Source organism: Triturus cristatus, chromosome 1_2 (assembly GCF_964204655.1).
Source record: "Triturus cristatus chromosome 1_2, aTriCri1.1, whole genome shotgun sequence".
Taxonomy (NCBI): domain Eukaryota; kingdom Metazoa; phylum Chordata; class Amphibia; order Caudata; family Salamandridae; genus Triturus; species Triturus cristatus.
The window spans coordinates 746,212,186-746,226,834 of record NC_140580.1 but is presented as its reverse complement, the minus strand read 5'-3'; the positions used below and the strand labels follow the sequence as shown (position 1 = coordinate 746,226,834).

At 41.1% G+C, this 14,649-nt stretch overlaps 1 protein-coding gene across 1 annotated transcript in view; it reads right to left on the bottom strand.

Annotated features, from left to right (window-relative positions):
- PPCS (phosphopantothenoylcysteine synthetase) overlaps positions 1 to 14,301 on the bottom strand; it is a 50,896-nt gene extending 36,595 nt beyond the window's left edge. Inside the window, exon 1 of the mRNA XM_085608664.1 lies at positions 13,718 to 14,301. Within this exon, the coding sequence (XP_085464790.1) occupies positions 13,718 to 14,231 (514 nt within the window). The 5' untranslated portion in view covers positions 14,232 to 14,301. The remainder of the gene's footprint in view (positions 1 to 13,717) is intronic.
- Positions 14,302 to 14,649: the final 348 nt, after the last annotated feature.

The window sequence follows — 14,649 nt, the reverse complement described above, 5'->3', positions numbered from 1 at the left end:
ACTATACTGCCGATGTGGATGACTAGAAGACATTTCATTTTCCATTAGGACATTGTTTCCTTACATCCCAGATTTCAGTACAAGTTTACCAAATTACGGTATTTAATTTAATGAAAATGGACACAAATTCTGCGAGTATACATAATTTTGCAGCTGTATGAAAATGTGCTCAGTGCATATGAGAATTCACACTGTGATAAATAACAGGCGAAATAATGTAGTGTGTACGAAAAAATAGTCCGGCAAAGGAACTAATAAATGAGTAGACAATTGATGCTACTGTATGTACATCCGATTATATTGATCACCCAATGAATACATCAGTATAGGTTCCTTTGCCGTTTATGTCGACGGCGTTTTGACCCCTACCATGTAATGGGTCATCAAATGGAATCTAAAGATTCATACGAAGCACTGAACCATGTTTTAACAAAAAATGAGAAGAACATATTTTTAGGGGTATAATGCAAAAACAGAGCATCTCATTTAACAGTTAGCATGCCAGATGGCTACTTACGGAATCCACTGCAGAGATATAAATCTAGAAAATAACCAGAAAAAACGCTACGAATAATTCAATGGATTAATCCAAGAGTGAGCCCATTACTAATGTGTGAGAAAAAGAGAGAAGACTCCCTAAGATGCAAGATGATAAAGTTGTGGTTACCCCACGGTGTTGTCTGCCACTTACTTCAGTTTCACACTCGAAAAATCAGCAAAATATGGAGCATTGAGAGGTAGCATTCGAAATTAATCACTGTTAAGTACAAATTAATAAATGAATAGAATAAGTGCATATCAGGGAAAATATTAATGAAATGAACGGGTCTCTAAAAGAATTCCTAGATGTGTCTCTATAAATAAGATGAAGTCTCCAACCAGTTTTAGGGGCACCCTGAGTGAGTACGCCACTCTGCCAGTGAATAACCACCCCATCAGCATCCAAGGAGCTTCCGCCAGAAACAGGAGCATCGGTCAGTGTCCCGATGCAAGAATAGGTAGGATGCAGGCAGCGGCAGCCCATTTCCAATATAAAAAATGGCTGACCCTCGTGCTCAAAACAGAAAAGGTAAAAATACTATGAACTGACGCTTAACACTACAAACAGTGCAAAATAAAAAAAACAGGAAGAATGTCCGGGCCAAAGGACATGGAAAATTAAAGAGGAAACGTTTTTGAAAATTTAAAAAGGGGGGTATGAATATGTCCTGGCTCGCCAAAACACGAGGAAGATTACGTAATTACCACAACCAGTGAACTCACAAACTATTGTTGTGTAAAAAGTCAACTAATATATACATATAGGTGCTCAAAAATAAAGTCACATAATTAATAAGTCAACACAAGTGAATCACTGCTCCTGACCATTAATGAACAGCATGTTCTAGACATATGACATGTACTATCTATAAATAGATACAACTACCACAAATGGACAGAAATTAATACAAAGTTGGCAGATATGTGGTAATCACCATTAACTCTCATTACAGTATGCTTGTAAAGCTGCAATGTTCACAATTGGTTCGGTCAGATACTTTCAATATCTCAGTGAACTCACAAAGAATCGGTGTGTGAGAAGCCACCAAATGCATGCAAAAATATGCTTTACAATAGAGTTGTGTTAATATAAAGTTACCACAAGCTAATCAATGCTCATGAGCATGTATGAAGAGCATTTACTAGAGATGCAAGATCTAGAAGCACATGGGAACACAACAAATGTATAGCAATAAATTAAAAGTTGGCAGAGATGTGGTTATCATGAATTCTCATTATGGCAAGCATGAGAAATAGGAGGCACTTTCCACAATTCATTCTGTCAGAAGCACTGCAACCGTGCAGTAGAGAATTAAGCTATGATACAGGAATAGGAAACAGGTAGGTTTGTTCAAACTAAGGTGGTGGAATTGAATTTTTCCATGGTATTAAGACCATTGATGATGCTGTTACATTTGGAAACCCACCTGCATTCTGCTTTATTAAACAGAGTTTAAACATTTCCCCACACCCGCGTCTTGTTTTTTTACTTTTTACCTCAACATGCCAAAGAAGCTGGCCGAGTTTTGCAAAGTGGCTTACAAGTGCATCTGTAAGGTTCTTACACTGGATACGACTCAGAGGTTGGCACAACTTAATCTTTACTTTTTGGGTGGTCAGGACAATATTGATCAGTTTACAGGGATTCCAGACAGCATAGATGACACTCTTTGTATTGCATTTGGAGTAGTCCCCAAGTGCCTGTTTGATGTTACCAAGGACAAACGTTTGCAATCCCTAGTGAATCTGCACATTATGCAGCTACCAGATCAGTAGTGACCAACAATGGGACTGAGTCCAAAATAAGAATCTTACGTCAGGAAGCGTTAATTCTGGTTGGATGCTTGCACGAACCAAGTGCTAAAGTAGTTGTCTCTCTACTTGTAGTTCCAGTGAATGCAGAGGAAATTACCAAAAGATAAGCCATCGCTGAGAGCTCGAGGGCAGTTGCTAATTTAATAAAGCAGTGTATTCTATTCCATTTGTGTTCTGAATAGTTTTAGTAACCAACTGACCATTTACTGCACATACTGTTAGGTCAAGAAAGTCAACTGAACTGCTGCTGTAAGTATGAGTAAATTGTATATCAGGAGAAGGACAATTAATCCAAGTTAAAAATGCAGACAGTTTGTTTTCATTATTGTACTAGATCTTGAAAATGTCTATCAAAAATGTCCACTGATGAATATGTCCATGGTAAGGATCTACTGTTGAATCATACATGTAACAACACTCAAAATCGTGCATGAACAAAATGGCAAAATTGGGGGCAAAAGTAGCTTCCACTGAAGTGACTTTCATCTGTAAACAGTTAAGTACCATCAAACTCAAACAAATTGTTTTTTAGTGTCAATTCAAGAAGAGACAGGATGAATTTCGTGGGAACTCTGGCAGGTTCAGGAAGGGTGTCCAGGGGATCAGAAATCATTTAAATACCCTCAGTTTGAAGTATGTTCGTATAAAGCAATTCTATACCCATACAGACCAGCGTTTCCTTATTACCATCCTTAGTATAAACCTCAATCAACCAGAAAAAGTCACCACTGTCCTTTACGTATCTCTGTGTGGTAGTGACAAAATCCCACAAGAAAAAAAAAACTTTAAATTTACCAAAGTGTTCCAAGACAGAGCCATACACAGAGTCAGCTGGCATGAGTGGGGCGGAGAGGGGGGGTGGGGGGTCTGCTTGGGTCTTTGTGAATCTTAGGGGTAGTAAAAATACAAGAATTCTTGGGTATTTAATGTTCAGGAAATCAAATTCATTCATACTCAGGAAACCCTCTCCTTTGACAATAGTTATAATCTTCCTGGTCGTTCTTAGAAGAGGGTTGGAAAGTAATGGGACATAGTGATCCCTATTGTCGAGTTGTCCATAAATCTCGTTTTTTTGTTTTTTTAAAGCAATTCTTGCATGACAATTCCCCCACCCTTATTTGCAGGTTTGATCACAATCGTATTATTTTGTATAAGTTTACTGAGGGCTTGCCATTCATCTAGGCTTGTTTTTTTTTTTTTATTTTATTTTACGTTTTTTACAGTGGTGGAAAAAGGTTTTGGCGATTTAAACTTCATAAACAGAGATACAGAAATATATACAATGGATAAAAAAAAAAAATAAATAAACAACAGAAGAAGAGCAACAAAAATACATGACAGTTGATTATAGAAAACAACTTATTAATTTGCTAACCAATCCTGAAATGGGGCCCAGTTTTTAGCAGCAATTAAACGTCTTCTCCTTCCCTGAAACTTACGTACAGCAGTTTCTAACTTAAACCAAGCCAGCATCCTGGCCTGCCAATGAAAGAAAACAGGAGGTTGAGGATTTATCCAAATAGAGGTAATACAGAGTCTAAACATTGCCATTGCAATGAACAAAAAGGAGTGAAGATATCTTGATCTAGCAGTGTCCATGGCATATTGATAACCTGTAATCACCATTTCAGCAGAGATTTTAATTGGAGATTGAGTTATCTGTGTGAGGAATGTTTCAATTTGCTTAATGAAGAGTGATAGTTCAGGGCAGTCAAAAAACATGTGAAGAGAATCCGCAGATGGGAATTTACATCTTGGACATAACGAACTTATAGCCCCAGAGGCGATCCCCCATCTTGATATTTTAGCTGGGGTATAATAAAGGTTAAACATAGCCATATAGCTTTGAGTACGGAGAGTACCCGAAACAAAAACAGTCTTGGCTAGCATAAGTGGTACCTTTAAATCTATAGTAGGTACCCCAAATTTAACTGCCCATTTGTTATTAAAATTCGAGAGATCGTCTGATAGTTGGGATAACAGAGTTTGATACAATATGCCAATTTTGGCTTGTTTTTTAACCAGTTCAAATATCAAAATCTTGTCAAACAGTGCTGAGTTTTCTAATAATTTTTTCCCAAGAAAGCTTCTAACTTGTAGATATTTGAAAAATTGGTTAGAATGCAATTCAAATTTATGTTGTAAACAAGAAAAAGATGCTAACATGCCAGAATCGGCTAGATCGCCTATGTCGGTAAGGCCTTGCAAAGCCCAGACAGCAGTTATTGAGTCTTGAAATATCACTGGAGGAAGTCCGGACGCATTCAATGGAGTATAAAAGTTGATTTTATAGTTAGAGAATAATCGACGAATTTTTTGCCAGATCGTGAACAAGGCCTAGGCTACCTTAAACCTCGTTTTTTTAAAATAGCTTGGTTCTAAAATACGTGTTAGTATCCCTTGCGTAGCATTACCTAATGATATTGAATAGATTGAAGGAGCCAAAAATGGCTGTAATACCAGCTTCTTACCAAATAGTGGAAAGGCAAAGTGTTGAATCATCGCCGCCCAATAATAGTAGGTAAGATTTGGAACTGACCAGCCCCCGCGTTCTTGCGGGAGATAAGTCCATTTGGCAGCTCGTCGTGGCTTACGATATGCCCATAAGAACCTCTGACAGATTCTTTGTGCCTTTATTAAAGTAAGGTTAGAAACTAATAGCGGGATAGATCGGAATAAATACAAAAATTTTGGAAGTACCAACATTTTAAGAACGTTACAGCGCCCAAATAGGGAGAGATGGAGGTGGTTCAGCCGTTCTAGTTTATTATGAAGCTGGTCGATGATAGGAGAAAAATTTAAATCTGAAATTTGTCCTACATCCGCTGATATCTCAATGCCTAAATATGTCGCTTGTGAAACAGTAGAAACAGTTGTTGTTGGCATAGCTAATGATTGCAAGATTTGAGTTTTTGAAATATTTAATTTGTATCCAGAGATTGAGCCAAATTGAGCTGCTAAAGTCTCCAGCACAGGAAAAGATGCAGTAATATTATTTGTTAGCACTACTATATCGTCAGCATATGCCAGTGTTTTATACTCAGTGCCATGAACGATAATCGGAGAAATATTTTGTGCTTGTTCTATGAGGGATAGAAAAGGATCAATATATAAAGCAAAAAGGAGAGGGGAACAAGGGCACCCTTGTCTGGTGCCACGAGTAATAGGAAAATAACTCGATTCCTCTCCTGAGATGCGAATTTTAGCGATTGGGGAAATATATAATGTTTGCAAGGCAAGAATGAATTCAGGCGGTATCCCTTTCCAACGAAGAACAGCCCAGAGATAGCCCCAGGAGACCCTGTCGAACGCCTTCTCGGCGTCCAACAGGATCAGACCCAGGGGAGATTTTGTAGTCTGAGCCCAATCTAAAAGTGCAATAACACGCTTGATATGATCAGTGGTATCTCTACCCTGAATAAAACCATGTTGGCGAATAGAAACTAATGGAGAAATGATTTGGACGAGACGAAATGCTAAAACCCTGGAATAAATTTTGCTGTCAGTGTTAATTAGTGCTATAGGCCTATAAGATGCTGGATTTAGTTCATCCTTTCCTTTCTTTTTGAATAATACAATGGTCGATTGTCGCCAAGTCTCGGGAATGACCCCCTTCTGAGCAAGCTGAAAGACTTCAAGCATCTGTTGTTTAAATAAATAAGAGAAAGTTTTATAAAATTCAAGATGAATGAGATCAGGTCCTGCGGCCTTGCCAGAGGACAAAGATTTTATAGCAGCTTCGATTTCTTCCCAACTTATAGGTTCGACCAAGATTGAATTCTGTTCGAGAGCAGTCTTCCGAGTTTCAAAAGATTTTAAAAAATGATCCAATTGACTTTGTTGTTGCTGAAAAATATTTGGTTCCTCAGTATATAAGGTTGAATAAAAATCCACGAAGGTGTTTAAAACACCATTGGGTGAGTCTTGTAGAGTACCCCATCGATCTTTAACCTTTGTTATATGACTAGCTATTGTTCTCTGTTGTACTCTTTTTGCCAAAACCTTGCCTGATGCTTCACCAAACTCATACATAGATGTACGAAATTGAAAATACTTAATAGCTATATCAGCATATAAAGGATCAAGAAAGTTAGCCTTGGCAAGAGCAACCGCTTTCTGACAAGTGGTTAGATCACCACCAATACGGATGCTAGTACTTAGATCTAGCTCAGCTTGTTGGAGTGCTAAAGCCCTATTTTTAAGATTTTGCTGCTCAGTTTGCCACCGATAAAACGCAATTCTCTTAGTTTCCCCGCGTAGGGCAGCTTTAAATGTGTCCCAGACCAGGCCTACCGAAGCTGAATTGCTATTAATTAAAAAAAAGTCTGGAATCCAAACTGACATCCGTTCATGATAAAGTTTATCCAACAACAGCTTCCTGTCGAAAGTCCAAGATCTGATATGGTGCGGAGGCCGATTCCAAGAAAAACTAAAAATTATAGGATTATGATCAGATATGGTCCGTGGGTCGAGCCTTATCTTAATAGAATTCAGAACTTCAACAGAAGCAAAGACGTAATCTATACGAACCAATTTTTGATGGGGTATTGAATAAAAGGTAAACCCGTTATGTGCTGGATTGCTAACATGCCATGTATCTACTAGACCATGCTCACATATTAATATACGAAGTGCTTTATAGACCTGAGGTTTCCTACCAATATAATTAATCGATTTAGTGATATCTAGCCTACTAGAAATATTGATATTGAAATCACCACAGAAGATTAACGGGTGCGGCCAATTAGCTAATTCTACATTTAGATCCATTAAAATCTGTGGATCATCCAGATTAGAGGCATATATTGAACAGATCGAAAGTATAGAATTGTTGATGAGCAATTCAGCGATTAACCATCTACCTGTATTATCTTGTTTAGTTCTCTTGAGTTGAGCAATTCCAGCTTTTGCAATGATAGCAACGCCCCTAATAGTGGAGGTTTGTCTGGTGGTAACCACTAAATCATAACTCAAAAATTTAAGATAATGCCTGTTGGACCAAGAAATATGAGTTTCTTGCAAGCAGATCAAATCCACTTGCATGACTTGTATCAGCTTATAAAATATCCTCCGCTTCTTAGGATCATTTAACCCACAGATATTCCAGGTTGCACAAGTCAGTTTACAATTTGCCATTAAGCCTAATAGAAAAAGAGAACATCATACATATAGACGTATACACACTTTGAAAGAGATTATATAGGATATACCACCAACATATCAAAAAAGAGTACATAATTAACACTTTAGGAGAGATTAAAGTCCCTCTGCCATGCATCTTACTTGTATGGCCAATCACCTCAAATATCCACCACATTATCACCCAGTGACCCCACCCCCCCCTACCCACCTTCCAACCCCCCCTCCCACCCCGTTGCCCCCCCCTACCCTTTAACCAATAACGGGAGCTCAGGACCAAGGTCCCTGTGATGGTTGAGTAAGCGTCTAGAGCGCACTCCGCTGGGCCAACAACAATATACTTGATAAGTATTATAAGAGGATCGGTCCTATCTAAATCACGTTAAAGTGATACAGAAGAAAAAAAGGGTCTGTTAACTTCCTTTTAACAGATTGAGACAATAAATGAAAAGAGAAATACAGCAAACAAAAAAAAATAAATTTTTTTTTTTTTCCCTTCTTTTTTTTTTTTTTTATAAATTATATAAGTCAGCCCCCACTATTCTAAACATTTTTTTTTTTTTTTTTTTGCCACCCTTACCACTCCCTTTTCCCTACATTGTGTCCAGATAGTCTCTTGCAGTTATTTCCGAAAGAAAAAATTTTGTTTCTGACTTATGTATTATTTTCAATTTTGCAGGGAAGAGCAAAAAAGCTTGAGCACCTTTCGCTTGAAAAAGAGGGATCTGCTGACGGAGATGCCAGCGGCGTTCTACTGTCTCTGCTGCAAGATCGGGCCGAGCAAAAAACTGGCAGCCCTTGGCAGATCTTTTTTTATTGGGTCGAGCTAGATCGAAAACACACTCACGCGCCAGAAAGGTGTTAAAACAAACCAGAATAGCACGTGGGTAAGAGCTGTTAGTATTAGTAGAGGATGTTTTCTTTCTTTTTGATAGCGGGAAGCGATGTGCTCGCTGAATTTCTTGATTCCATTGCCATTGGGTGATCTCTGGGAACGCTTCAGTGAAAAGCTCAACTATAAATTGCCGAGCGTCGCCTCCTTCAATATCCTCATCAATTCCCAAAATGCGGAGATTATTCCTTCTTGAGCGGTTCTCAAGGTCCGATAGCTTCCATATTATGTCTTTTCGCTGTTCCTTAACCTCGGTAACCAAGTCTTTTTGGACAGCTGCAGCATCTTCAAGTGCTGAGATCCTCTCTTCAGCTTCAGTTACTCTCGTGTTAATCTCCGCTGTTGATTTGATTACACGTCGAAGGGAGTTTTGTAATTTACGACACACTGACTGAGTGCGTAAATTCTCTTGCTTTGTTGCCTCTCTATGTTGGATAATTGTATGGTAAATTGTTAACAGAGAAACCTCCTCTGGCAAATCAGGGGCTCCAACCTTGGAATTTGATGATGTCTGAAGATCAAATTGAGATTGATCTCCTAGAGGCTTGATACCAGGGGCCTTACGGACTGTGTCAGTAGCCAGGGCTTCTGTAGTCAAACTGGGTCGCCAGTCACCAGCTTCGCTGTCATAATCTGACCATTCTAAATCAAGATCACCCTCCTCCTCGTCAGACAGCGAGTGATCTGAAACAGAGTAGAACTTTTCCATTGAGTCACTGATCGCACCTGTGACACGACCCTCCTCCGAGGCTCCAAAGCCAACAGATTCCTGATAGACTGTGGAGAGCGCGTCATCCATAGAGCACTGAGGTGATACAGAGCCAGATGCAGATAACAAAGGAACAGAGAGGACCGGGACTGTCAATGAGGAGGGGTACACCGTAGATTGAGACAGGTCGGGTGTTTCAGGGGTAACCACTGTAGGGATCAGATTGTTGGAATTGGCCACAGCATGAGAAGAATGAGCATGGATATCTGTCAAGGAAGAGCGTTGCTCTACGGGAGGCAAGATAGTGGAGGTAGAGACAGCTGTTGCCGGTACCGATGTAGCGGATGGAGCAGTTGAAACAGATGCTACCATTTTTTCCTTTGCTCCCAGTTTGGCAAAGATATCCGACAGGGTCTGGACCTTACCCGGTATCAAGGATGAGGTTGAGGCTACAGTCGTGACAGCTGGCGACCCCTGAACAGAAGTTTTATCCGACATTGGAGGTCTGCCCCTCCGAGTGGCCCGTGTGCTATTGGCTTCAGCGTCTGGAGGGTGATTGCGAGTAGGATTACGAGGTTTCACCGGTTTAGGAGCTGTCTTCAAAGCTTTTGGTGGCATTACCGGTAGAGCAAAAAAGTCCGAAAAGAACCTGGAAAGAGGCTGAGAAGCCGCGGAGAGGATAGATTTTCTGCTGGCCGTCGTGTAACATATGTTGGGAATCGGGCTCTGATCAGCTCGCCACTGCCAGCTCCGTCTTGATGAGAGGGCAGGTCTTAAGATATCCAGGCAGAATGCTAGTGCCATGCGTAGTACGGTGGCCCTTTAGCCCTTAATTTTTCAGGAAGGAGACAGTTTCAATATTTCAGTATTTCAAAAGGAGATAAAGGAGATAAAGCCGCAGCTGACTAGATTCTAATTTCTTAATTAATTAATTAGAGAGACATACGACTTTAAGTCCCCCGGGCTTAAAGAGAGTAGCAAACTCTCCTCTCCTCTCCGCTGTGTTTAAATATCCAGATCCTAATAGCAACCGGGTCTGGATTTAACAGTATGTTAACTGTGTAGCCATCAAACCATCAAATGATACAATGTTGCAGACCCCCTCTTCACTGCTCAATCAACTTAGTCAGCCCCGTTGAGGATTTTTTTCAATAGACGGCTCAAGTCCGAACAAAGAACAAGAAGAATCTCCGTTAAGCTAAATATCCAATGCCTGTTCAAACCAGTTTAGTCGTGTTACTCACAGTTTAGAGTCCAAATCGCCTCTGAGGAGACATTGCCCCGGAATTTTCACACTGGATAGCAGCGTCTCAGAGAACAAAAAACGAGATCAGCTCCAGGTGCACGCTCACATCCGAGGCGCTGAGGCGCTGAACAGCGCTGCTTCACACCGTCGTCCAACCACCCTCCAAAGTCTCCGGCAAAGCACCATGCACCATACACCACATGAACGGCTTGTGAGGCAGAGCCCTGGCCAGTGACCGACGGCCTCGGATCAGCTGGGCAGAGCGCCGGCGCCGGCGCTCGAGCCTGAACCTGTGCGCAGATCGTGAGCTCGCCTTGTTTAGTTTTCTTCTTTCTTCACCCCACGATCATTCCGCCGTGCCTCCGGAGACAACGAGCCTCCTTAATGCTTCGCTGGCATTTCCCCAACAGCTCTCGCAACGCAGCCGGATACCGGGAAGGATAGGACCGTTGAAACAACGGCGTGGTCCAGCGGAGTGAAGAACGCCACCTCACTCGGCCAGCAGCACGGCCGCCATCTTGCCCCCAGCATTCATCTAGGCTTGTGTTGTAAGAAATGTACACGCGTCACTCAGTATCATACTTTCACATGCCAGTAATTCAGCTGTTACCTAAGCACTTGGCGGACTAAAAAGTAGATGGGGGTCTTAATTTGGTATGGTTTGAACTTTCAAGGTAGGGTTTGACAGAAAAGGAGGTTTTCAGATGGAGATTTCTGAAAAAACTAAACATTTCCATCTTAAGAGTACAAACGTTAGTGCTTTCAGTTAGAGCAGCTCAAAAGAGAAATATATTTTTCTAATGCTATATTTTTCTAATACATAATACGAAAGGGATAGTCTTGTAGTAATATGTATGTGTTTGGGGAGGGGGAGAGTTACGCTTTTTATTGTGTTTAGCTCCATTTGTAGAACTTGTCTTTTGCCAGGAGAGAAATTATGTGACCCCTACCCGTTCTGTGCCTTAATTCTCATTGGTCTGTCCTAAAAAAAAATAATTAATGGTACCCAGAGTTTCAGTCTGACCAAAGCTGGAAAGTCACTATGGTCAGAAAGCACCACAGAATAACCAGAGGATTCAGAAAGGTCACAAATTATTGTTTATGTGCCCCACAATCTAAAGGTCCTAGTGTTTTCTGTTATGTGTAAAAGACATCCAAGAAGTATAGATATATCTTTCCTTTTTTTTTTTTAAACTGGTGAGGTCTTTCTGAAATTTTGTTAATTTTCTTATTTTGCTCAATGGTGTTAAAATTCTTTCATGAATTTATTTAGTTCCTACAATGCAACCTTAGCATTGAAGAGTGATTTAGCCTGAATGATTTTATTTTCAAGCTCTGCAATGGTTTCCTGCTCCTTTTCACTGTATTCCGGTGCAGTATATATACCAAGTATTAACCAGTGCCTGGAACAAGTATTAGCAAAATAGATTAAACAATTCCAGAAATTTGAGTTGTCTGAAGATTATAGGTGTTTTTCTCACTTGAATAGCCAGTGGAATGACTTTTGACGAGGTGATAGGTCCTTTAAATAAGTTAACTTTTATCACATGGATCCCTTGCTGCATGTTCCAGGTGTCCTCATACTGTGGGCAGCTCTGTGTCCTAAATATATTAAATGATGCTGGCAGAGTGTCAGACAAAAATTGGGTCTCGTGCCTTTCTGCCTCAGATAATTGAAAAAATATAAAGTATTTACTTAAAGCCACCTTGCTTGCATGCATCATATTATGATATTAAGACAACATTAAGAGAACAGCCACCAACGGCTCCCAACCAGAAAGGGGCCTTCCATCTCCTACAACCTCTCGATGGAAGGATCCTTGCTGCCATCAGTGTGACTTTTTCTGGTGGGCTAGAAATTAAGTTTTTCTAAACTAGCAAGCAGCACAACTTAAAATGGAGATTCCCCTATCTTCTCATACCGTCTACTTGATATGCGGGAGATTTCATTCCTCACAGTGAGGCATAATTTGGTATTTTTTGCTACAGCCAATCGGTTCATGTGAACAAGAACAACTCCATTTTCAGTGAGGTTCACAAATGAAATTCTATTGGTACCAATAAGTATCTCAGAACAAACAGACATCAAAATGCATATGCTGCAACATTACATTTTTATCCATGTACAATGCATATTTATCTATCCACAGGTCCTGGAAGTAAGGGTGCCGCAGCAATCCCAAAGCAGTGCCCCCAAGATTACCATGCTGAAGTTCAGAAGGTGGATGAGCAGTAAAGATGCCTTTAAATTTTGTTTTTATCTTGTCACATTTATAGTGCATTCAGATACACGTCAAAAATCAGGCTATGTCTTCTGACAAATAGTTAATTTTCTAATTCTTTTAACATGGAGAATGGCGTTTACTTTTCTTAAGCTGACTGTACAACGAAAGGATTTTTTAAAATAAAAAGTGTCAAACTTGCTGGAGTACATGGGGTTGTGAAAGGAAAGGCTGTAGGATGTCAACTTAGTTTCTACTTCCACAAAGGAGGAGCGGAGAAGCTAGTACTGAGGAGCTTTACCATCTCCCAATTGAAGTCATTAGTTATACAAGGTAAGGTCCCCCTAAATGGAATGCATCTAAAGACTCTAGTTTCAAAACCCTACATACATAACTGGTGATGCTACAAAAGGGTCCTTACTCACGAACGTCCGTGGCATGCTTCATCATTGGACCCACATCCTATGAATGACTGTACATTTGGGTGGGCTCAACGAGAGATATGGGCGCTTTTAGATATTGTAGGGATGAGGGAAAAGAAAATTATCAAGACTGCAACCATGTTTCCATTATTTAATGATGATTATACTGACAAGATTAAAAACAAGTAGTACTATAATAGCACTACGATGAACATAAGAGGTATGAAAATGAGGATGGGTCTACATCACTTCTCATTGTGAATAAGACCATTTCGGTGAGTGGGGTTGCCATCTGGCAGTTTTCCCTACCAGCCTGGCCTGTATTTTTAATTCCAGACCAGTAGAAATATTGGAAAAAGCTGTAAAATACGGTATTTTTTGCCCGCCCACAACATAATCCTAAAACTGTAAACACAAACAAATCATTGAAAAAGTATTTGAAAGCTGTCTAAATAGTTTCATAATGATCTTTAGAGGAAACTGACAACAGCAATGTTACAAAACAACCTTGACATTGTTACACAAATTATTTTTCCCACACCAACTCTTGGCTGTTCCTTAATTGGAAAACGTAAACAAATGGGCGGTACTTTTTTTTTTTTTTTTTACAGAAAAGTTGGACCCCTAGGTGGAACAGGGCTGGTGGTAATCCCGTGTCCAGAAGGGGGCGGTTTTGTGAATGAGTCAGTAACAGACTAACTGTATAACATCGCATGCAGCGCACGTAGTTACCCAGGGGGTTGAGCGCCCCGGCTGCGGCCCGCAGCATGTGCAGGTAGTCGGACAGAGTGCCGAACTCCACGGCAAGCAGAGTGCCTTCCTGCTGCACCTGCTGGTAGCGCTCCAGCACCGGCACGATCCCCGGCAGCAGGCTCTGATCGGCCTCCACCCTGGTGCAGCAATCGTCCCCCGGCACCACCCGCAGCGCATCCAGCCAGCTGAGCGCCACGAATCGGCGGCTGTAGGGGCTCATGGAGCGGTGGCGGTGCAGGAAAATCACGGCATAGCCGGCTTCCAAAAAGCTCTCTGCGGACACAGCGCCGCGCCAGCCGCTGCTGAAGTTATCCAAGAATCTGACAGTGCGGGACTCCAGTGGCACTTTGGTACCGCCGGAGGTCACCAATACCACCCGCCTGCCCTCGGCCCCGTGTCGAGCCGCAAAGTCCCTCATCAGTTGGGTGGAACATTCGATCCCAGCCGGTGGCGGAGGGAAATCCATCCCCAGGGATCCGGCCGCTTCCGCCATGGCGAGATAACTCTGGCTGCTTGAGCTCAGACAGTCAGCAACGGTAGAAATGATGGAGAGGCGGGGCCAGGCTCTGTCATTTTAGGTACGGGCAAATGGGTTAAAATGGAAGCCATCTTAGTTGTGGGCAACGGGTTGACATTGACTAACGGCCGCTGTTGAGCCACGATACTTTATTTCGAGGAGACATGGAGGAAGTCAGTGTTGGTATTCTGATATTTTCAAATAAAAGCTTACACTGGCTTTAGAAAGATCTAATGTTTTAGACACTGAAAGATGCATCGATCTTTTTCCACATATGACTTTAAAGAAGAAATATGTTGCCCCACTTTGGTTTCATATTGATAGTTTCTTTTTCTTATACTATTATTTTGCCTTGCATTATCCATTCAAGTACAACGCTTAACAGGTAAGGCCC